A 25,940-nucleotide genomic window follows, 5' to 3' on the forward strand; every position below is an offset into this window, starting at 1 on the left:
TATCACTTAAGAGCTCCTTAAGTGATCTTCCCCAAAAGCACTCTTTGCTGTTTGTTTGTTGTTTTACTTATAATTTACAAGTTTGTTGCCTTTTTCAGGGAGCCATTCTCACAACAATGCTTGCCACCAGGAATTTCTCAAGTAAGTTGAAATCAGCTGCATGTTTACTCCCACTGACTGGAACCTTTTCATTCTCTGGTCTACACCATAGCTGCATGACCTTTGTAACTTAATGTGTTATGTGTTAACCTTTGACCTTTGGGTCATATTGAATTAGAGATAATGCCATGAGATCATCTTTGGTTTTTGAGGGAAGCATTTTGGTGAGCAAAATAAAGTAATAAATGAGCCAGAAACAAGTGGTCATATTAAACCTTTATGTCATCAAGAACTAGTGTATCATTGGTGTGAGGTGCTTCTCACTGGCCGGCTATCAATGTTAAAATAGATAACAATGTGTACATATGTAATGTAGCTATGTTTTCAGAGAGTTTTGATTTGAGGGAATGTTACCTGTAGGATATATTGCTGCTAATAAAATATTCTTGTGGGAATATTGTACAGCTTTAAAAAAAAAACCCACTGTTTTCTTGTGTTGTAATCAGTAGTAAGTTTGTGTTTTGCTGCATGCCCTGGTTAAGGGGTTACCTTAGGCCATTATTACAATTTCAAAAGTGGAGTTTATTGGGTGAATCTTTTGCTAGGTGTTAGATTGGGATAGAATTAAAGTTTAAATATGTGGTGTTTTAATGCTTGGTGTAACTTTAAATAGGTGTTGGATTAGGCTATAAGTTCAAATTTCAAATGGGGAAGTTTATTTTGATGTATCTATTGCTATGAGAAAGAGTGCTCTATGATTAAATATTCAAAGTCAGACTTTAATGTGACTTCTTTTGCCAGCTTACATAGCCCATGGAGCACTTCAAATAACCACTGTATTAGGCACAATAGTTAACATGTAGACACTGTGTGGCTCACCATAGGCTGCTACTTTGCTTGTAATAACAAGGTACATAAGACAATATGGGTCGGATGTGTGGACCTTTGCAAGTGTAACTAATGGTTAGCTCTGTTTCCTTAGGAAGTGCTTCATTTAATACTGTAACAGATTAGTATCACCGAGGAGACATAACGACTCCCAATGACTCTAAAACAGCTGCGGTCAAAATGTCAAAGCTTATCCAAGTCTCCAAATCGGGCAGAAAAAAAAATTAGGTTGTAAGCTGTCTGTGATACTTTGATGTAGCTGTTGGAAGGTTTTAAAATGGCAAATCTTGAAGAGAGAAGTTCTTGTCAGAGTGCAATCATCAAGGACGAGTCTCGAATTTAAACTTCACCTCATCAGAATTTCTATTTACCTCTTCCAAAGGATTGATGTCTTGACAATATTCCACTATATATCATTGTACTTATACAAATCAGCTTCAGTTTACCTGTGTATGTTAGTGTCTTAATTTCACACCATAGATCATCCAATTAGTTTATCGTTGTTCTCTCCTGTATTAAACATACTTGTATTCTCTCCAGATTCGATGGTTTCCTCTGGCTTAGTAGTACACACTTACATAATAATTTTGTACGATAGTATACCGGAATGGACTGCAGCCTACCCTATCCTTCCCCTTGCCCAACTCTCCATTATATATACTCCCCTTTTATTTCCATAGTTTGTGTTACCTTTTATGAATGCTTTGTAAGAAGGTGGAACTTCAAATTTCAAAAATGTAAATATAGAGAGAAGCAACCTTGCAGACAAAATACACAAACTGTCAGAGAGTTGTATGTTTTGTGGTGTTCAAATATAGATACCTTTCTGCTCATAGTGATTGTTGAAATCTAGAACAAGACAGTAGCAGGTATGATGGAATCATTTTAATACCGTAAGGAACAGTTCTTGTGCAGTTTTTATGACCTTTCTGGGGATATTTCTACTTGTTCTGCTCTTTGAATACAAACAATGTGCTGCTGTTTCGAACATTGTTCAATACCTGTGGCTCCTCGCAATCCATTGAGATGTCAAAACCATTGCAAATTTGCATATTTAACCATTGCAAGTTGTCCATCTGAGGTGAAAAACTCATAACATATAGGATTGGTTTGTCATGGGAAGTTAACACTTCTATTGTAGTACTCATGTGGGCTTTAAGCCCCCCCCTCCCATCCATTGTCTGGTATTTTGTCTAGTGATGGAGGGGCATCAAAATATTTTTTTTAATCTTTGATTTTATTCAATTTGTACTTTCATTCAGGTAGTGAAATAGTTGAGTCTGTAGTGTGTTATCCTGAATGGCAACTTACCATTTAAGCTCTTGAAACTAGTTATTATTGTTACAAGTTACATTGGATTCACTGAAAGAGTGACAACTGATGAAAAGGTGCTTTCGCAGAATACTTCCGTACAGGGAATATATATGAAGCGTCTTTATCTATACATATATAAATGTACAGAAAAACTGGAAAGCTTAGTCATTCGTTGACTTGTACAGATGGGAGTCTTCAAGATCAGTGGGGTTTAACTTTGTTCTGCGAATCCTTTCCTTTTACAGAGTCCAGTCATAAATCTACACAAAACCAGAATTCTACATTACCTACGCAAGGTCTGCTGGCTCAGTTATCTTTTCTTGCATTAGCATGAACAACTCTCTTCTTTTTTTTTTCTCTCTTTGCTTTTTGAAAATCATTTGTTTCCAACTTTCCTTGAACACTACTTATCAGACTTAACCGCCATGGATCTGACTTCTTCACCGAAGGTACTAACAACTGCCTGAGTTTGTTTTCCTAACCAAGCTTTAGTACTTACAGCCAACATCATTGCATGGTGTGCTGACCAGATACAAACTGAATCAAAGTTGCAAACAGAGCGACTGATGTCTCATGAAACATCGTGCTTTGGTTTTAGTTGCATTTGATTTGTTTCTGTCTGATATCAATAAGTAAGCATTAATTAAGCGTACATATTAAGAGTACATATGGAACATGCAGTGTTTCTTTCAGGTGTGTTTGTACACAATTCTTTAATACAGTCTTGAAGATACTACCAGACTGCTGCAGTCAGCTGTAAGGTAGTCATGGCAACCACTCTTTGCCAGTTAGTAAGAGCACACCAGAAGCGGTAGAAGTAGTATTAAAAGGGTGACCCATTTGGAATGGACATTGGAAGGGGGATGGTCGTCATGGTCATTTTAACTGATTAAATGATATTTTTACCTGAATTTAAAAATATGTGTTTGGGAACTAGTAGAAAAGGGTGAAATTTGGGAATTTCATTCAGTCAAGTGTTAACAGATGTGGAAGAGACAAAATAAGGATAAAACTGTGCTCATGTTTGAAAACTTCTTTTGCAAACTTAGAAGCAATGCTATACTAGTAAGTTAACTAGCTGGGTGTGATTTTCATGAAGGTGGTACAAAGTTTGGTCACTTATGTGTAATATGTTTCAGGGTTTACCACTTATGGGACAGTTACGTTACATTTGCTAGATCTTAGAAAAAGTGAGATCGTTTAAACCTTGTTGGTTCAGGAAAAGATGAGATATTTAACAGTATTAGAAAAGTGAAATTTGGAAGCAACCATTGACATGATTTGATCAACTTTACACTTCTAATGCATATCCTTTACTTGTAAAGTAATGTTTAATAAAGAACATTGTGTGATTGACATATAGCATTCATTCCCCTGAATGTTACCTGGCTTTGGAAAATTTTAAAAGGTACAATTAGGGAAGTATGTTTGCCTTAATATCAGTAAGCCTAGCCCCCTGTGTTATATAGTATATGTCATTTGTATATTTAATATAAATTCAGATATATGTCCAGTACAACAACAAGCAAATCTCTTTTAAAAGAATATATCAACAGCTGTCCTCTGCCTAGAACTGACATTACCATTCATGTTTGTGGAGATAAGTGAAGACAGATGTGAAATATTAAGTCTAAACTAATGGAAACTATGAAGTACAATCTAGGAGTGCTAGCTCAGTGGTTAACGCAGGTGCCTTTCAATCATAAGGTTCCGAGTTCGAGTCACTCCAAGATTAATGTATGTCGTCCAGTTTACAGAGTTGTTGACAATTGACAATTCAAAATCATGGACGTTAAATATGAATCTAAGAGACTGACTTCGGTCAGCTTGCGGCTTTGATAAGCCAATGATGGCTTCTTTGCGAGTTCCTGCTTGCAGGAGGGTCTCAAAGACATACATACCTACATACATATAATCCAAAATGACAAAAGAATCTAGTTTACTCAACTACTGTAACATGGCACGGAAATTTCCATCAAAGTTAGCTTTACTACTAGATTTAAAAAAACATACCCGTGTGGCAAAATCTTAGCTCTGTAAACTCTGAGAAAGAAATGAAATGTGGTTTACTTGTGATTGCTGCAACTGCAGGTCGTAGAAATGTACCATGAATCGATGCTATCATTAATTTGGATTTGACTACTTTTGCTGTTCCAATATAACACATGTTTACCACTACTAAGTTTGTGCTTTATGTAATGTAGGTATATTCTTCTTCTTCTTACTTTCTTTTGAATTTTCTGGAAGCAACTTCTCATATCATATGAGAGATTTGTAATTCTACATGGATCATTATTTTTGGGTACTTTTGACTTTGTATAATTCTTGGGATGCAAATTGTACGGCCTATTTTTGTGTGTTCAGATTGAGATAGTGAGTGTGAATTTTATAAACATACCATGATTTCACACCACCTTTCTTTAAATTCTTTCTCTTTCCTATGATGACAGATTCTGCTGGTTCTAAGTCCTCAGGTTTGCTCTTTGTCAGTAAATACACCTTTGAGGCTTACTTGTGACCACGTGCAAATCCACCTGCAAAAAGAGAAAAAAACGTCTTCACATGTTTTTGTGCACTTACCGAGCAAAACATCCAATTATGACCGTGTTTCGTGAGCCTAGGAGATTATTAAACCTTTTCCTCATGAACTATTGAACTTTTTGTATGGATTTGAAATGAGTAGATTTTTTTTGAAGGACCCTTCTGTGGAATATTGTACTTCAAAGGCGTTTCAACAGTTTTCACCCGTGTTTTGTGACTTTTGTCTTTGTTAATAATCTGTTTTACCACGTTGTACAGCTTTCCCGACGTTTTGATCAATTGTGCATGTGTCTTCACAAGTGAGGTGTCTATATTTCAACTGTGTTGCTTGCTGTGGACTCTCCAGTAGGTCACTAATGCTTGCAAGTCATCCTATTTGTATGAATGTGCAGACCTATCCAAGCATTACGACTTTGAATAACTGAACTGTTTTGTCTTACTGTTCAAATGTCTGTGCCACCATGTGTGTGTTTGGCATTGCTGTTTCACTCAAATTTAGTAGTTAACTGCCAAGTGAAGCAATTTTGGTCATTGTCACTAGGGAGAAAAGATGGGGGGTTGGGGGCGCGAAGGGGGATGTCAAGGGAGAGATGGACATAAATTGGAATAATTTGTACGTTTGCTGGTTAATGCAAGGCCCTGTTGTCTTTTACACCACTGTAAAACATCTCAATGTAATGTAAAAATATAAAGAACTATTGGTTAATCACTACTTACTGGAACCATGTGTATCTATACACATACTCTTGTTTCTCCAAAGCTAACCCCTGGTTTAGCCAAATCTCAAGCTTAGCAATAGATGGTCATATTAACATTTGGTTCTTTATTAAACCAAAGAGTTGATGTTATCTATGACATATATATTTGTATATATGATGTATTTATACAGTATGTGGTATTGTATACTAGAATTGAATGACATACTTGCATACAGATTCCCATACAGTGAGCACCGGATGCTATTGAGGATGATAACATCTCTTACAGTTTCACTTCCACTTTTCGGTATTAGCTGCCATAGAACAAAACAGGAAAATGGTACACACTTATTGACCACTTGGGCTTATTCAATATTGGAAGTAAGTTAGACAGAAGGATTGGTCTGGAATGTCTTTTGGTAGCAACTTTTTTTTTTCTGTGTCAATTTAAGATTCAAAGATTGCAGCATTTCTCATATAATAGCAATCAGGTATAACATTGTCAAACCCCAAGATTTCTTCCTCGGATTCCTTGTCTATTCTCCATGTTGGTCATGCTTTGAAAACTCTCTCCATTGGGTAGTACTGTATACTGCCTTCTTTTCAGGAGGCCGCGCTGCCCGGCTCGGGCAATCATTCTTTCCGGTATACAAGTGCAAACACTGAATAGTACCGGATTGTCATTATTTGGTTCACATGAATTGGCTTCCTCTTCTTAGTAGTGGTTTCATTACTGCCAGTTTGTTAATGTTTGGTTCTGGAATAGGTCAGGACGGTTGGCTTTAAGATATTGGTCTTCCTTCACATTTAGTCGACTCAGACTCTAGTCTTCCTTTCTGTTAGTATACCAATAGGTTTCTTGAGTTATTCACCATTCTAACATTTAATTATGGTGTTACAACAGGTTTCCTCACCAACATGGTGGGTGTTTTAGTTACTATGGTAACATTCTGTTGGTGTTCTCACAGGTTTCATGAGTTATTCACCCACTACATGGTGCGAATGTTCTGTACCATTCTAACATTCAGGTATAGTGTTACAAGAAGATTCCACACCTACATGGTGGATCTGTTAGTTGTGTTAGTTACTATTGTAGCATTCACCGGCATATTAACATAAGTGATAAGCATAGCACATGGTCTTTATTATTCCTTCTATAATGAAACAGCCCTCTGGTAGTGGTCTTGAGATCCTGGTGTCTGGTGTGTTCCTATCATGTATGGTCCTGACCAGTATTGCTATCTGCTAGAGTCTTCAATTCTCCTTACCAGCAGTCAAGGACATTTGTCTCATACAATACATTTCCTTGCATCCTTAAAGGAGCCTTAAGCCTGTAAGACAGTTTTCTTCCAGAAATTGTAGTTCATGTTTCTCTTCAAATTTGTGTACAATTATCTAGTCAGTTCCAGTCTTAAGTATTTAGGTAGTTTATTTACAGCTGTTTAATTGTATGCAGCAGCATACAGCGGTTAGGTAATTGTAAGAGGCTGTAGCCCACGTACAGAATGAAGAGGGTAATTACAAGCAAAACAAAAGTTAAAAGAAACAAAAGTTAAAAGTAACTTTCATGAATAAAAGGTAACCTTCCCAACCTTCCCCATTCCCTTAAACAGACAGAATGACAAACAGAATAGCAATCCATCATTTGTGAGGTATTGGAAGCTAACTGGCATTATTTACATTCTGGCAGTGAGTGAATAGGTACATAGTTTTACCTGTTTTACACATACTGTTTGAATTACTGGATAACTGTGTGATAGGTAAGGAGAACTCTATATGAAGTTTGGTTCAAATGTGTAGGTAATAGTAAAGAATAGATTCTAGAGGAGAAATTTGTTTGAAGTTTGAAGAAGTTTTAATAGGTAAACTATGATTTAATAGATAAGGGTAAACTGAACTCTATTTGAAGTTTGATTGAATGATAGGTAGTAGTGAACAGCAGGTGAAGAGAACTCCATGTGATGTTTGATTGAATGTTATGTCATAGTAAAGAATGGGTCAGGACAAGCCTGTTTATTCCAAGATTGATTGAATTGTAGGTAATTGAGAATAACAGCTACAGTGAAGCCTAGTTGAAACTTCATTATACAATGAACTTCAGATGAGCAGTTTGGCTGATTAAGCGCTTGACAGGATTCTTGAGAGGAAGAATGAATTTCAAACCACAGGATGAACAAATTTTGACAAGCCAAACGTTTGGATTGGATCCAGTCTCATTTTAAATTCTGGCAACTTTTCAATGTTCTCATTAAAGTTGAAATATCAAAATCAAAGTTTGGAGGTGAAGATAAAGCATAGCTTGTGCAGTGACTGTATTAAAATATGGTGTGTGAAATGAAATATTACAAAGCTGTTTGTAGTGTAGAATTAGGTTGTGGTGTAGATTGTGGTGTTAGCACCGTATCAGCTTATAGAGATTGGGCTTTCTCCAGTATATCTTGGGTAATTTTAACACCCAAGAATAAAGAGCTCTTACTTTATATAAACCAGCAGTTTTGAAAAGTCACATTCCACACAGTACAGTAGATGTTTATAACTCTGCAAGGAAATGCAATATTGAACTTAGAAAGGTGGTTGCCATGAGAACGATGATGTCATCTATCATTGACATCACAGAATGATCATCGTCAATTTCAAAACTCTCTTTCAATTGTAGGACTTGGCCGACTATCATACCGTGGTAAGGGCGTTCCATCTTCATGTATTAGTGTGTGTGGGACATAGGCAGATTTAGGCTTGGGTGTGACATTGATAAGCCTCCTTGAAGGACCTTTCTATAGAAGTGCCCCCCACCCCCCCTCCTCCCACTTCCATGTAACAAGCTCAGCTGTGTCCTGCTCATTGCCAATCATTCCTAAAAACTCATTGGATTGGAAATGGCAGAACTTCAGTGTCAATGTGAAAATTAGGACCGTCCTTCAAAATAATCGTGTTTCTTTATTTGTACCATTTGGTTGAATTTTGTGTAAAATTAATCCCATAGTCCTGCAGCAGTTTGAGCTTTCAGTTGTTGGTTAGTTCATCTCCTGGGTCTTCCACTAACCGGTCCAATTCTGTCTATTCCGCACAAGGCATAAAGGCTCAGATAATTGGACTAACCCACATCTGAATGTGCAGTGACATTGTAAGAGTTTTATATATAAAGCCATTGCATATGAATTGCTCATAGTACGTACCAATGTTGTCCCCCTCCCAGATCTCCTTACCCAGCTAGTCCCATGCTAACCTTCCTTAAAGTTGATTAGTATGACCATGGACATTGATTCACATACTACTGCCTAACTCTGCCTATGAAACCACTACACTGTGCCACTGTTTATCAGTCCTGCATGGTTTCGAGCTTGCAAATCCCATAATGCCTTTCAGGTGTCAATTAACTATAAAGAGAAAATTCTTTGTAGATTTCAAAGGCAATTAAGTTTACTTAATTAACTTTAATAGTCAGAAAAAATTGCTGGTAGGATTGATGAGAATGCTGATAAGATAATTGGAGGTATGGGCATTTTTCAAGATGCAATAAGTACATAGCAGTGATACTCCAATACTCTATAACATGTTTATTAGAAACTACTTATTATTAAGCAGGCAGGCAGGTGTGTTTAAGTTTGGTTGTTTGTAGTACCAATGGTTTACTGCACAGTTGGTTTGTGGCTTTTAATGTAAGAATCGCATCACCAGTAAATTGAGTACATTTAACATGTCATTCTTTCAGGCACAATGCATGTTTGATTCATTCCGCCCGTCCAAACACACACACACCATCATTGGTCCAGGAATAGGTGGCTTCCATTCCTTTTCACGTAGATCAGTGACAAAGCTTCAGCAAATTTCTGGTCGTCGTCCATTTATGTGTCTGTGTTCCCCCCCCCATTGTCAATGGAACCAACCTTGTCAGACACCCCCCTATGCTTTTCTGTGTGTTGTTGGTTGATGGATGTAGAAAGGGAAATTGATTGCTTGGCAAGCTTCATGTTCCACATGCACTCTGATTGGTTTAACTCTCTGTGAGGCAGAATTGAGGCAAAAACAAAAGTTCAAATTTGGGAGGGGACAGGGGGAGGGATGGGGGGAGGAGGATTTTAATTGGGGGTTTTAGGGGATAGCTGAACTGAAGGTAGTCCTTAATGTAATTGCAATCCTTGGGAGATATATAGTATGCAAGATGAAGTAGTGTGACGTAGAAGTAGGGTAGAGGATGCTATCAATAACGTAATCGTGGAGTGTAGAGATTTGAAACAATTCATAATGAAACATTTTACTTATGGAGAAAACAAACATTTAATGTGACCTCACATTTTGAGATCCTTCCACGATCTGTGAGTCCGATGAATGGATGGTTCGTAATGAGAGGATGTTGGGTAAGATCATTTATAGCGATTGATTTGTGCTATATTGTGAAAAGGAATCCCACAAGGTGTCAAATAAGGTGGATATGATCGAGAGGGTCACGTCTGTTGAAGAGATGCCATCTATCTAGGATAGACCCTGACTGGAAATATGGACCAGGGAAAAACAGGTATATGCAAGGGAATAGGCCTAGGAGGGCGACAACTAAGGTGTCCAGGACACAAGTGGTCAGACTAAATTATAAGCTTTAACCCAGTCTGAATAGAGACATGAAGGATGTGATTACTCATTAGACATTCATGTGTAATCTCTGTCTTGCAGTCCTTTTGCGTAATATGTGACTAGGATGGGCTTGAGGTTTCACAGCAATGTGTCTGAGTGAATGGAACGTTGCTTTGTGGATAAATGCTGTGGAGACGTCTTTATGAACAAAGTGGTCATGTTTCTCCAGATCTGACTGTGTGTAATTACATATTTAGTTTTAAGCTAATTTAATCTTAGTCTGGCTTTTACATTCTAATCGTGACAATGAAATATTATCTGAGAAACTAGAAGATTTTTGAAAATGTGAAAGTAAGGTGGAATGTATGTTTAATATTTTGATGTAAAAACTTTTCTACCCTTGGTAACTATTTTACAAAAGAGTATACATGAAAAACAGTTTTTCTCCTCTCAGGTATAATTAGAACTTACCCATGATCCTCTGATGCTAAGCATCCAAAGATCTCTGCATTAGAATTTTTTAAGCTGATGAACCAAACCTAATTTTTCTTGGTGACAGTCGTTATTAGTAAATTGCTATGGAGGTTTTAGGCTAAATGTTATTATCACGGTAGTATAGGCAAAGCCTATGTCGGTTTCATTGCAAAGCATTGCAAATTATTACCTCATGGTAGGAATAATAATAATAATATTACCAGTACATGGAATTGTTGACAATGTTCTCTAGGTTTGAGTATGCTTACTATGTATTCCTATACATGGCTTAATATTGACATTGATGAAATTCATAAATCAGGAATGATTAAAACACTATATCATTTAAATAAAATACTAGCTTAAAGTAGCATTCATAACTAAAATAAACATAAACCCTGTGTCTCTGAACCCACAAGACAGTCACTTGCATAACTTTTGTAAAGTTTCTGTGAAGTGCTCCCAAAAGGTGCACTTAGCTGGCACAATGCATAATTACATAAACAATATTTCTTGTATGTTATAGGTCAGGCATATTGCCCCCAAATATTCTTAATCAACCAGAAATGCACAGTTTTACGACCATTTAAGAAAAGTGCTCTTGGAAGCAGCTCTATGACGATTTTAGCATTACATACTTAGGAGGCAATACAAACTTGTTATTACTGTTGTTTTGTACAATTTTGTTTGCTTTTGACTTTAATAACTAAAGTGATATTTCCTAGCACTGGTATTCTGATGTAGCAGACTGTCATGGTATACCTTAGCTCTCTCCATTATTGGTTATTGTTGGATGCTGGTAGGTTAAGACATTTTCAGTTTACAATGCAGCTTCAAGGACTATTGTAATGTAACCCCTATGCTGCAGGTAGGCTCTTAACGTGGAGAAACCAGACACTCCTTTAGAGTCTGCTTTACCAGGAAACTCTTTCATTTTAAAACTCCCCTTCTTTGCATTGAACAACAATACAAGTCAGTGTTCAGAGACCATGATCTAGCTCTTGATTTTTACCTTGGTTCCCAGTGTGTTATTCATCACGGTCAGAACTCCATAGATAGAAACAGTGATTTCATCTGGAAAGGGTCCTAAACTGATCTTTTTGTTTTTGGCTGATGATCATTTTGGCTGGAAGTGGAGCTTCTTAGGGAATATTGTTCATTTTAAGTGTCGATAGGCTTGTTTGGCTGATGATCATTTAAGGTTGATCATCAACTCAGCAATATCTGTGGAATAGCTTTACTGTACAGTAAAACTGTAATTGCTACCCTTGGCAACAGTGGTTGTGAATCCACAAGCTTCTGCAGGTCAATAGGAAGCTGTTCACTAAACGGATTTCCATTTCAAGGCTGCTGGAAACTTGAGCACGATGTTGCTGTAATTAATATACAAAGCTGATTAGAAGTTCTTCATGTTGTTTTAGATGTGATGCCAGTGGTTGTTCTAATTCAAATTTCTGTTTCATCGGAGGAACCGGTTATAACCAAGGTTTATACCTTTATGTACAGCTACTTGTGCTTGTAATGTAAGTGAACATCGGCCAGATACTACTACAGTGTAGTATTGCCTGATGGGATCTCTAACGCTACCTCATATATGTGGAATCCATATGGATCACTACTTCAGTGGCATAAGGGCTTAAACAGTATTTGCATGCATCTCTAAAATTCCTTGTCTTGCGCAATTTGTTTTCACACTCCGACGTTGGACATCGTGTCTGTTCGTGTAAGCATTTCATAGGGGTCGTCAGATTTCTTCTTTGAAGGTGTAATGGATTGATTGATCAGAGAATGCTTAAATATCAATCAGAATGTATAATATATTCGTTGATATTGATATTTCATTCGATGGAAATCTGACATTGTGACTGGAAGAACTTGGATAAATCCATTGTGAGTAACATCATGGAGAACGCAGTTTGTTCAGCAGCACTCATTTCCCTTAATAATATCGTAACCATGGTGCCTCTGTATGCTGGAGCAAATGGTAAGCACATGAGCACACTATCAAGTATTCAGTAATGACTTAATGTGAACTCTTTAGAGCTTGTGTCTCTGCTGTAAATAATGCTGTTCAGTTTATGATGTCAAGTCCTATCATTAGTGTCAGGTTTAAGGAACTGTAGGAATCAATCAATTTGTCTAGGTTGTGAGTCAAGAACCTGAAGAATTATGACTTTTCTTCTGTATTCAAATAGGATGTCTCTAATGCTTTATTCCTTGAAGGATATGTAACATTTTCTTGTGAAGGAAGTGGAATCTTTGTGGAAATGAAGGTTGAAATACTACCACATGATGGCCAACATTTTACTGCTGTTTATAACATGTCTGTATCACAGCTTTCAAGGTTGAACCTTAGCTTAATAATTTCAGCAGCAACCATAATAATAACAAGGAGAAAGAGCAGTGCTGGATTTAGGTTGTAATGAATCCTTGATTTAGAAAAACAAAAACAGTTGGTATTGTGGCCAGGAAAAGTAAACTAGTAATAATGTGTTTGAAAGGACAGCTATATTTCTGTCAACAGTTTAGGTATGTGTTACTTGATGTGTGACATCTATATATCCATGTGCTATGCTTCTGTGAGCTTAAAACTTTTTCAAGGCCTTTATAGGAACAACAGCTTGAGTGTTATGAAGTGTAACTCCTCCATAATTCTTTTGCCCGCTCTCATTAACTTAGATCCCTTAAGAAATAAAAAGGTGTTCATATTTTTTATTTTTGATACGATAACAATCTTTGCAAATTTTTTAATCAATTTTGAGAATGTTCAACTTTAGAGCCAAAACTGATGACGTAGATGTCTCAAGCACTCTGAAGTTAGCCAAAGGATTGTACAACAAGAGAGTTTCACAGTAGTTATGAGAAAATAAACCATAACAAATGTAAAATATATCAGTGTTTCCGGACAGGGGTAGAACTCACTTCAGGTAGAATTTCAGCTGCTGAATTAATGAACCTCCCCCCCCCCCCAAGCTGGTAGAGCTTGTTTGGCGTGTGCACTAGAAAAATGATAAGTAAATACATCGGTAGAGAAAATTATGTCATTGAGAATAATCCAAATTCCTTTTTCAATCTGATTAAGTATATACAATGCTATTAACTAATGTATTTAATACATTTGGAATTAGCAAGAGGATCCTTCTAGCGAGTGGGCATCTTGAAATGATTCCATCCACTGTCAGGGTTGATGAGAACTTTCAGTAGTTTTGTTAAGAGGATGTAATGTATGCAGAAAAGTACTAGTTCAGCTAGAAAAATCTATATTTGTGAATTGTGAGTTAATACCTGAAAGGGTATCGATTAAAAATACATTCTATTCAAAAACAGATAACGTTTATGATCTCTAACCTAGATCCACTTGCTATTGTCTTGTATGTTTGTAGAGGTTGCCATGGAGACTCCACCACAGCATTAAAGCTGCAGTCCAATATTTCATCAGCACTAAATAGAAGTTTGCATGTCTTTGATATCAATGCTTGTCACAAGTCACAAGATCAGAATGATTGTATTTTTCAAACTTATTGTTCTCCATTTCCTTCTCTTAGTTTGATGTGTTTCCCTTTTGGAAGATTGTGTTTCTCCTTCTTCTTTATTATCCCATTTGTTTTTATCCCAGATTTTCCTTAATGTTTTTATTCCTTTTCCTGTGTCCTCAAAGGACTATCCTATACTAAAAATTAATATTTCTTTCACAGAGTGATATTCAGCACACTTTTAAAAAAAAATAGGGAAATAAAAGGAGATGGTGGTGTTAGTTTTAGGGTCACATTAGTATTATCCTTGATAGTTGATAACTTGATATGCCCACTGACTTTTAAGTCTTTTTTTTTCTCCAAATTTTTCATTTATTTTTTATCTCATGAATTCATGTACATTCTTGCTGTAGTTACAAATAATTGTTACTCACAGAATGAAAGCAGCTTGTTTTTTTCATTCATTCATCATTTATTCATTAACTTTTGTTGTTAATGAGAACAATTTAGTTGTCAAATTAATCACTTGTACGGACTTTAATAAATGAGAAACAGGTAGTCAGAAATATGATATAAACCTTAGGCAACCTTTATGAAGCAGGTACTCTACTATTTACAAATAATAATGTAATTATAAATAATAATGAAGAAAACCATGTCGGATCAATAACCCAGTGATTTCAATTGGTCCATTTAAAGGGTGAAGCAAGAGTTTTAGCCTTGATGTGTGATATTTCGAAGAAAAATAAAAAATTTGAGAGCTAGTATTGTTTCAATAGCCATGGAGGTTTTTTAAGATAGTCACTCCTAAAATACATGCTTAACCTCTGGACTGCTCCTTTAAGGCTTCAGACATGATATCATAATGTTAATGTTAATCCATTGTTTAGTCAAGTTTAGTATTAAACTCACCAATATATTTTTTTTTAAATTAATTTGATACAAACAAGAGAGTACCTTTAGGTGACATTCAACACCATGTGTCATTGACAAATTGTTAATGTATTGTAAACAAGTCAGTTGAGGCCATAAACTTCTCTTCCCATTGAGTTTTGTGTTGCCTCTGAAGAACTGACCTTAGAATGGTCTGTGTATTAGACTTCATAGTCCAGTCACTTTACTTCATAAGCCTCGCTTGCTTGAAGGTTCTTTTTTCAAAAATTTAAAAATGTAATAGAAATCCAACCTGGAATGAAAGTCTTCAGTGTGTTTTAATGATCTACAAAAATACCAAATTTTATTGTTTGTTCCTTAAAGTCATCCTCTGAAAAGAACAGTATTGCTCATTAAGCTTGTGTGTACTAACTTAAAAACATTTAAGTTACATGGGATCTTGGTACCTATTAGTTCATCCTAGTAAGCATGATATGCTCAACTTGGCTTCAGGTGTTGTTAACCCTAAAAAGTTGTTGAATATTTTAGATTTATCAGTTTGGGTGAGTTTTATAAGAGCTGATTATATGTCCACAACATGGTAAGTTTTCTCATCGGTTGTCTGGTCAGATCTCAGTTTAACAACACTTCATAATGATCCAATGACAAAGGGTTATTGTTGTCTGGTCAAATCTCAAGTTAACAACACTTCATAATGAACTCATGCCAATGACAAAGGGCTATTGTGTTTTATACTCAGTTGGCAAGAACAAGAAGGACAATGGCATAAAAGGATCCACAGAGGGCAGCACTGTTGATGATGAAGACACCAAGTGTAAGTTTATACACTCATTTCCTTCTTTAAGTTATCCGGTTGTGTCGACAGCGTAGCTTCTCTCTCTGTCAGATGTACACAAAAGGTATATTGTTAGTTTGTTAGAATGACTGAACAGATACATAACAACCTTGAGAGAGGCATTAGCTGTCAAGGCAATTATCAACCTATAGCTTAGGCTGCTGTACTTTTCATAGCAGGTGTTCATAGCCTACTTTACTTTAAAGAAACGAGGATGAAGATATTGTCTGAATTGTTCACAGTAATAACCGGCTACTTCTTTTTCCTGGAAAGAAATCCCTTGCAGACTTCTGCAGACCCTTGCCAAGTAGCTAGTCTCTCTGGTACAGTAGGATGTGATGTGAAGTTTTGGTTTGAAATGTGACAATTTGCATCAAGTATTGACACAAGCAGCAGGAGATCAATAAGTACTAATGCACCTTTGTGTAATTAATTACATCAAGTTGAATACCAGCTCTTGTCATATTTGACAAGTACTTATAAACCTGTTTTATTGGTATTGTCGTGAATCCTAGAACACTTTGGGAGTATGATTGAAACTTTAATTAATTTCAGTCCATGTTAAACATTTATCTTCCTAACCAAAAATTAAGTTTGGTGTAAGTGTGGCATGTGGAATATTAAAAGATTTGTATTTATTGATATTCAATGTTTTCTTTTCTTTTCTTTTGCACAGCTAAAAAGCAGGAAATTATCAAGCTGACCGAAAATCTACTCGATTCCATCAAGAATGGCGACTTTGATGCATATGCGTAAGGACGGCACTATTAAAAGAAATTGAATGTGATGTAATGTGACAGACAGTAGTAGGTTGTTGTGTCATTTGATGTGAAATATCGTCTCCAAGGTGACCAGCACTGCACCTGTTAGAACAGGTTTCAGTGTCAAACGATGGGAGACTGGCCCATAAGGAAGTAAAAGTATATGTCTATATAAATAGTTGGATCATTGGAGAAAACATCAACATGGTTTTTATGTATTCATAGTAGTATTTGTGTAAGATAAGGATGAAACTGGGAAGAGGTCGTAGAGACATTTGACCTCCTTTACGTGCGATCTGATGAGAGCGGCTGAGATGGATTCCAAAGTTCTCATAGCTGCAAATAATGTCATCTCAGTTCAGATGGCACAAGTCAAATATAGTGTTTGCTGTAGATAGGTATGAACGTGTATGTATGAGGGTACGGATATACGAACGCATACATATGACCGGATACGTGTGGATGACCTATGATGCAGACATCATAAATTCAAATGGGTAGTTTGTGGTTGTTGAGCAAGTCTTGGGTGCTGGTTTCCAAATTGAGTTGAGAAAAAAGTACTCAATGTGTGATATTTTCTGCAGTATTTACAATCATGTGAAATTCATTGTGTTGTAAGTTTACCAAGACTTCTCCTAAAGGCTAAAAACCTTGACTTATTCTGTACTATATTTTGTACATTTCTGGTTATTTGTTTTGTAAAGGCCAATGATGGATATTTAAATTCAGTTAAACTGATTCCTTAATTAAAATACATAATTATATTGGTTCCTGATTACACACTAATTTAAGATTTTGTTTTTGATGATCATGAAACTGATGTCAGGCATACGACTGAGAAACAGTCTAGTTTGGAAATGTGAAGGAACCAAAAATATCAAGGGCCCAAAAGGATCAACAGTTTGTATTATCTTCTACTATCTTGTGTATTGTTACTGTGGTATTCAATGGATTTTGCTCTATTTCAACAGAAAACTATGTGATCCTCATTTGACCTGTTTTGAGAAGGAGAGCTGTGGCATGCTTGTTGAAGGTCTAGATTTCCACAAATTCTACTTCGATACAAGTAAGTAGTCCCTACACATGCCACTTGTCCAAGTAAGCAGTACCTATGCAGTTCTTGTGCGGGCCACTTACATGTCCAAGACAGTAGTTCTTGTGCGGGCCAGATGCTTTTCTAATTTAGCTCTTTCTATGAAAGTCCATTACTTGTCTATATATTAGTTCCTGTGTGGGCCAGATGCTTGTCTAATGTAGCTGTTTCTATGAGAGTCCATGTACTTGTCTATATATGTAGTTCCTGTGCGGGCCAGCTGCTTGTGTTATGTAGCTGTTTCTATGAGAGTCCATGTACTTGTCTAAATATGTAGTTCCTGTGCGGGCCAGATGCTTGTCTAATGTAGCTGTTTCTATGAGAGTCCATGTACTTGTCTATATATTAGTTCCTGTGTGGGCTGCTTTCTTTTCAAGATAAGTTGCTCCATGCAATATTGTTTATTACAAAGTTTACAAGCTTTTTCAGTAGAATCAGGTTAACCTCTCCCATATGGGAGGGGGGTGGTTGAGTTTGGAGGGGACTTAAGGTACCCAATTTCATGTTAACATGTGATAGTATTTTACTTGATACCATAGTGCTAAAGACCCATTAAGTTACTTCTCCAAACAGTCTTGTCTGATTTGTTATATATTATGGCCAATTTGTCGGAATAATTCTGGCGTCAAGTAAAAATCTCCCTACTCTTTGGCAAGTTAAATTTGTTGTTACAGTAAAAGATGTACCGTCCATTTGTGGTTAAGCTGTGTTTCTCTTTGTGAAAACTCATTTTAGTACGTTCATTTTCTTTTTCAATTTGCTGTTTTTAAGTAACAGTTAATTCATAGTTTATGGAATCTGATCTGCTTTTCAGGTGACAGGATTTTGCAAAATAATTTTATCTTTGTATGACTGAAATGGAGTATTCCCATTTTTTTTTCTCAACAGTTTTGAAGAAAAATTGTAGGACTGCCAACACCACCATCCTAAATCCCTTTGTCCACCTGTTGGGAGAAGATGCAGCATCTATTGCCTATGTGAGGCTCAGTCAGTACATTGACAAGTAAGTTATGTGCTTGTTGAAATATGGCGCATGAAATTATGTACTTCATTACTCTCTTATCTGTCTCCTATACATATCTACTCTGATCTACCTAGCTTAGAACACTTGGTAACCTCGCTTCCCCCTCCCAGGCCTTAATGACCCACTTCAAGATCACCACCTCCTCCCAGGCCTTAATGACCCACTTCAAGATCACCACCTCCTCCCAGGCCTTAATGACCCACTTCAAGATCACTACCCCCCTCCCAGGCCTTAATGGCCCACTTCAAGATCACTACCCCCTCTCAGGCCTTAATGACCCACTTCAAGATCACTACCCCCCTCCCATCCCTTAATGACCCACTTCAAGATCACCACCTCCTCCCAAGCCTTAATGACCCACTTCAAGATCACTACCCCCCCTCCCAGGCCTTCATGACCCACTTCAAGATCACTACCCCTCCCAGGCCTTAATGACCCACTTCAAGATCACCACCTCCTCCCAGGCCTTAATGACCCACTTCAAGATCACCACCTCCTCCCAAGCCTTAATGACCCACTTCAAGATCACTACCCCCCCTCCCAGGCCTTCATGACCCACTTCAAGATCACTACCCCTCCCAGGCCTTAATGACCCACTTCAAGATCACCACCTCCTCCCAGGCCTTAATGACCCACTTCAAGATCACTACCCCCCCTCCCAGGCATTAATGACCCACTTCAAGATCACTACCCCCTCTCAGGCCTTAATAACCCACTTCAAGATCACCACCTCCTCCCAGGCCTTAATGACCCACTTCAAGATCACTACCCCCTCTCAGGCCTTAATGACCCACTTCAAGATCACTACCCCCCTCCCAGGCCTTAATGACCCACTTCAAGATCACTACCCCTCCCAGGCCTTAATGACCCACTTCAAGATCACCACCTCCTCCCAGGCCTTAATGACCCACTTCAAGATCACTACCCCCCTCCCATCCCATAATGACCCACTTCAAGATCACTACCCCCTCCCAGGCCTTAATGACCCACTTCAAGATCACCACCTCCTCCCAGGCCTTAATGACCCACTTCAAGATCACTACCCCCCTCCCATCCCTTAATGACCCACTTCAAGATCACTACCCCCTCCCAAGCCTTAATGACCCACTTCAAGATCACTACCCCCCTCCCAAGCCTTAATGACTGACCCACTTCAAGATCACTACCCCCTCCCAAGCCTTAATGACTGACCCACTTCAAGATCACTTCCCCCCCTCCCCTTCCAAATCTACCATTCTAAGTACCTCTAGCACAGGTTCTGGCTGGAATTACATCGGCCCAAATGCACATTCAAACTTTTTGTTTTTCGTGAGAAGTTTCAAATTTGGAAGATTTCGTGCATTCATCTTTTTCATTCATCTGATGTAGAGAGTATATTCCTATTTGATACTGACATCATCGTTCCTAAATTCCCTCGTCTGGTTTTTTCATCTGTTGCTTTTTACCTTAAGAATATATTTATTTATTAATTTATTTATGGATGTTTTTGCCTCCTCCCACAGAAGCGGTGTGGCCGTCACCGAACGGTGCGAGGAGACCAGGGTGTGGCAACGCAAGGACGGTAAATGGCAGAACGTGCACATGCACCGCTCCTTCAACGGAGGGCAGTAGAGCGAGAGAGGGAGTATGCGAAAGGTTTCAAGGAGCCAAATTGCAGGTTTGATTTACGACTGGTGGACACACTGGCTGGTTGAGTGTCAGGGACGGAACGTTATTTTAGAAGTCCCTGTAAACGACCACGTTAGTCTCTATCAGTATCATTTACAGGAGAAGGTTTTGGTCCGAGCTGCGCTTCTTGGTCGTCGTTTTTCAGGGAAACGGACAACGAGTCTGCTGCCCTCTGTCTTGAGAGCTAGCGATGCTATAACAGCAGTCGCAGTGCAGTGCTTGGCCTATGATGAAGAAGGAAGGCAACGTTGGTGGTGGAGGGGGTCATGAAGTGCCATTTTTGTTTATATAGACTTTATTATTATCATCATCATTATATTACCATGTTTCTATTTGTTTACCACTTGTCTTATGGAATGTGTGACAACTCACGTATGTTTCCCTTCTCATGTATATCAAATAGCTTTTGAAATAGTAGTGTAAAGTTCGATGGGGCAACAAAATAGTTTTTTTTTTGTGCTGCATGTCATGTGTCTTGTAGTCAAATGTGCAAGCGGAAAAGTATAACTCTTGGGTCTTCTGTTAGTAATTGCGCCCATGAAGTGATATCATTTATTAAATGTTGAGCTTTGACATACATTAGTTACCTGACTAATGCAAGTAGTGTTCGTACTGTCGCGAGATGTATCATGCCACATCGTTGTCAGCGGTGGTTAATTCCATAACAATCGGATTTCTTTTTTTGGTTTCTTTTTTTGGTGTATATATGGAAGTAAAGTGAATTTTTTTTTTGTAATACTGCACAAGAGACTTAACCAAAAAAAGGTTCTTTTAAGATAACAGCACTTTATTATGAATATTAACGAATTATAACATAAGAGTATAAATATCAATAAATGTCCTTCTGGTGTATGTAATCTATTATTAAGGATAGCCTTTTATATATAACCATGGCAACTAAAATAACTTTTCAAATAAAAAACTAAAAAAAACTAAAAAATTGATTTAGAAGTAACTATGTAGATGAAAAGAAGTAAAATTTCAAAACTTTTAAAAACCTGCATGTTCAAAATTCAAAAAGGTTGGTTTTTTTGGCAGTTTCCTTTTCCAAGTTTCACATACGCTTTCATTTGTTTTATTGTTGGCAAAGGTAGAGTAATCATATCGGATATGAATTTCATTTTCTTTGCTTTGAATCATAGACCGGGGCTGTGATGACTTAACCAGCTAAGAATCATCTGTTGAATGTTGAAAGGAAAATTTTGGAAAGGAGTTTATTGACAGGGACGAAAATCTGTGAAAAAAGTGAAATTTATCTTGACAGTTAAAGTGTCCACATTACATTTACATGGCAAATTTTCTTGCGGTAAGTTAACTGCATATCGACTAAAAGGTTATTTGTAGCTTTTAAGGTCTGATGAATTCATCCAAAAAGGATGTCTTAGATAGTTGAGATGATAATAACTTGTAAAAGTGTCATCGAAGAAAGTTGTAGGGTTTTACAAGGCACATCCAATGCCACCTTACTACGAGGATACTGTTGTATTAGTCGGTATCTTTTAATGTTAGCAGTAGCTGATTTTTCTTGTGACAAGTTGGTCTTGTAAATTGGTTCATGTTTACAAACACACATTCCTTGATAACTTTGGAGACAACATGTTTTTTGTAGCTTTTTACATAGGCTTTGGATGATAATTCAGGAGTTTTAACTATTCCACGCTGCTATAGAATAGCTCTTAGCATATCATATGATAGATTTGGGATATTAGGCCCTGGATACTAGCTGCTACATGTTAGCTGCACCGACTCACAGGCACTCGTTGATATCAACCATTGTTTGTTATTAATCATCACAGTCGATAATGCACTTTTAATATTAACACATCTCTGATATAAAAGAGAAAGCTAATAGAGATATTTATAGTCACAGTAGTCTGGATTCAACTGTTTATGTGTGAAGAAAAACTGATATGTGTGTACATAAAAGAAAAAAATTGGAATCATTGCACAAGGGATAAGACCAGCTGCTCATATGCACCAAGAACTGTTATGAGTGTAGGCCTACATCACTAGTGTTGTAGGGTAGGTGTATTGTGAGATTACACTTAAGAACTGGTAATAATATTGCAACATAAAAAGAAAACATTATTCAAAAGCATTGTTGAGCTGGCCTAAGCTACATTGTTAACAAGCACTCTAATACATAAAGTGTACAAACTGCCATCTCCATAAGCAAGCTGCCAGTCGTAAGTGGTCCTCATATCAAATATGTAGGCTTTTAATTCAGTTGAAAAAAGTTATTTCATTATTCACTTCATTATAATGACGAGGTTGATCACCTAGGGAAGATCATTTCACATTCATCAAGTGAAACATTTTGTTTTCAAGATACTGGAATAGCTGTTGGAATTTTGTTACATTACTGAAAAAAAACTAAAAAGTTGATTTGCGCTTTCTGCATATCATCGCTAGCGTTAATGTATGAGTATAATCCCAGCATGTTTAACCTGGTTGATGTCTGCGGTTTTTGAGTGCATTTAATAACATGATTAGTTTGAAGATCAATCCGTTGGTCATGCATGCTTATAGAATTAAACCTTGCTGATTTTTGCAGCACCCTGGTCTAGCAATGATAAGACAGGGTATTAAATATGATAATATCTGTCAGTAATATAATTTAACCTCCACTTTAATCACATTTTTGTGCTGTATACCTACTGAAGGTCTTAAAAAGGATCACTCCAGGTTATGAAAGAGGTAAGAACTGGAAATGTGGGACTTTGATTACAAAATTAGGGGAAATGTGTGGCGGAAAGTTACAATCTCAGATATCATTTGTCCAAGACTGTATGGTGATGCAAAGTGCTCCTTGGTAAAGTTGCTTATTTATGCGGCAATTGCTTTCCCTTCATAGAGCATTACCTGAAATTTCACATGAAACGAGATATCGTATCAGTACTTTGTTGCTCCAGTACGTGTCACATCATCGGAAACTATAAAGGCAGTCTGTAATTGATTGGCAGGCTACCCATCGGTCAATAGATCTAGATTAGCAACTGTAGCTTTCTGTACCTTTGGCTGCGATAAGTTAAACCATCTAGAGACGTCAAACATCCAAGACATTATGAACCCTTAGACATACCAGCTAGAGTGATCTAAGGAGTTTTAGTTATTATTCTAGCTGGGAAAACATATTGCTTGGTTTCTTTAAAATACAAAACATTATGAAGCTATAGACATACCAGCTAGAGTGATCTAAGGTGTTTTAGTTGTTATTCTAGCTGGGAAAACATATTGCTTGAACCTGTAAACATACCAGCTATAGTGATCTAAGGTGGTTTAGTTATTATTCTAGCTGGGAAAACATATTGCTTGGTTCCTTTAAAATTGTGATGAGAATATATATCAATATTCGTCATGTTAATCGACTTGTATCTTCATTACCATATGGAGGTAATGGTTAACTTACCTGTGTCAAAGGTTATATCACAGTCTTGTGTTAATACCTGCCATTGCTTCTTGTTAGACACCTATATTTGCAAGCCTTCATTAATATGCATTGGCCTTTGCTAGTGTTTGCTATTCCGTATAGCAGTGCTCTCTAGTATTTGCTATTCCGTATAGCAGGTTCTCTCCAATATTTGCTATTCTGTATAGCAGCTTCTCTCTAGTATTTGCTATTCCGTATAGCAGGTTCTCTCTAGTGTTTGCTATTCCGTATAGCAGTGCTCTATAGTATTTGCTATTCTGTATAGCAGCTTCTCATGAACAGACGGAGGTTAATCAATATGTAAACTGTTTGTTGAAGAAAGGGAGAGAATTCCATTCAATATATTGAGACCCCCCTGAGAATTTAAATAAATAAATGTATGAATGCATTACAATGGATATTATTAAATATTTCAAACTTGTATTTTTTGAAATGATATTTTTACTTCTTTTGGATGGTATTAGGTGTTATTTTTAAGTTGCTGGCAGTCAAGTTGCTCTTACATTTTTATTTTGTTCTTGTAGTTGTATACTTTAATTCCCTGTATCGAATTTTTACATTTTCTTTGTCACAAGTTTATCGAATGTATTATTAAAGAAATGCTTCTATTCCATGTAGCATTTGACTTACTTATTGTTGCTAATCTAACATATATCAATGAAATGTCATTTTTCTTGTATATTTTGGTCATTTAGCCTTCTTTACATATAAAAAATAGTTTTTCTTCAAAAAAATTTTTCATTTTCTCTGTTATGAAATTTTTGATGATATCCAATTTTGTAATCGACTTCGGTGGAGAACGGGGAAAAAAAATCAAGTATTTAGCATAATTAAGGCAACTAAAAAAGTATCTTCGTATACTTACTATATATGACATAATAATAGAAAGTGTAACAGTGGTGTTTGTGGCGTAGCAGATAATAACTTGATTGTTGATACTGCCTGGAGTGCATCTTAACCACAGGAGAATGGAACATTCTGTAATGTTATCTTAATCTCTTAGTGCAATCAACAGGCATACATTTACAAATAAAATCTTTTGGTTTGCGTCATTTTTTCTCAGTGTTCGGTTTCTATCATCAAGATCACATATCAAGTACAGTAATAGAATTGTATTTTGAAATATTTAAGTTGACAACTGTCTTTTCAGATGTTTCTATAAACAAAAGAATTCCAATCTTGTGAGAATATAGAAAAGAAATATGTGGACAGTGGATTAGCAAGTGACCACCATAGTGAACATGGTTTGTGTTGTACAGGTTGTCATAGTTGCCAGATAGTAAATTGTACTGTTCTGATAAAATACATCACAATTTGAATGTCATTGCAATATACTTGATGCAGAGAACCACCCTCCCAATTCCCCACATACTATGCCATCTCCCCCTCTCGGGCCGTCTCCCCCTACTCGATCCATCTCCCCCACTCTGCCATCTCCCCCACTCTGCCATCTCCCACACTCTGCCATCTCCCACACTCTGCCATCTCCCACACTCGCTCGTTGATTAGATAAATAAGACTGATCAAACTCAACATAAAATCAATTGGTCGATTACTAAACTTGTCAGCTAGCATTGCAAATATGTAGGTAGGTCTACCTTTTCTCGCTTATGTTGAAGTTTGCAATTTGATATTTTGATAATTATGAAGAAAGTGGATCAAGTCATACCTTGTTATTTGAGTAGAATTTATTTCTGAAATGATGAATTACCATCAGTGAGTATTTAATGTTTTGCTTTAAATTTGTGGAAAAGATACTTAAGAATAGTCAACCACGATGGAACCTGAGCAGGAAAAACAAACGACTTAATTGATCTAATCACGACCACCCCCCCCCCCAGTCCCCCTTGCTTCAAGATTGAGCGGGTGATCATGACATATTACGTCTAATGGATTACCGTAAGTTCCTTGGAAAGAACACACATAATCTTAGCCAAAAGGCTGAGAAGTGAAATTGTCTAATGATGGGCTTCATATAAGATCCTTTCAGAAAGTTGATAAGATGCTCGCTTGACGCTTATAACAATTCATGTTTAAATTATTGAAGTTTGATATAGTAATAAATGTCCCTTTTCCAAACTTATTTATTCACCACATCGCTGAAAAAAATAAAATGATGTTAACGGCACCGAAATTAATTTTCTTACAATATTCCACATTTCACACCTCTACCCACCCC

General features: G+C 37.0%; 1 protein-coding gene across 3 annotated transcripts in view; it reads left to right on the forward strand.

Annotated features, from left to right (window-relative positions):
- Positions 1–24,796, forward strand: part of LOC139969031 (calcium/calmodulin-dependent protein kinase type II subunit delta-like) — a 107,476-nt gene extending 82,680 nt beyond the window's left edge. The window contains exons 11-17 of one of the 3 annotated variants that reach the window (XM_071973730.1): positions 99–141; positions 2,547–2,597; positions 15,690–15,764; positions 16,462–16,537; positions 17,518–17,612; positions 18,528–18,642; positions 20,166–24,796. In XM_071973730.1, coding sequence (XP_071829831.1) covers positions 99–141; positions 2,547–2,597; positions 15,690–15,764; positions 16,462–16,537; positions 17,518–17,612; positions 18,528–18,642; positions 20,166–20,274 — 564 coding nt within the window. In that variant the 3' untranslated portion in view covers positions 20,275–24,796. Of the gene's footprint in view, positions 1–98; positions 142–2,546; positions 2,598–8,196; positions 8,218–15,689; positions 15,765–16,461; positions 16,538–17,517; positions 17,613–18,527; positions 18,643–20,165 lie in introns of all 3 variants that reach the window. The other 2 variants (XM_071973731.1, XM_071973732.1) reach the window with 2 other exon arrangements.
- The last annotated feature ends 1,144 nt before the right edge of the window (positions 24,797–25,940 follow it).

The sequence above is a fragment of the Apostichopus japonicus genome, chromosome 6, assembly GCF_037975245.1.
Source record: "Apostichopus japonicus isolate 1M-3 chromosome 6, ASM3797524v1, whole genome shotgun sequence".
NCBI classification, from domain to species: domain Eukaryota; kingdom Metazoa; phylum Echinodermata; class Holothuroidea; order Aspidochirotida; family Stichopodidae; genus Apostichopus; species Apostichopus japonicus.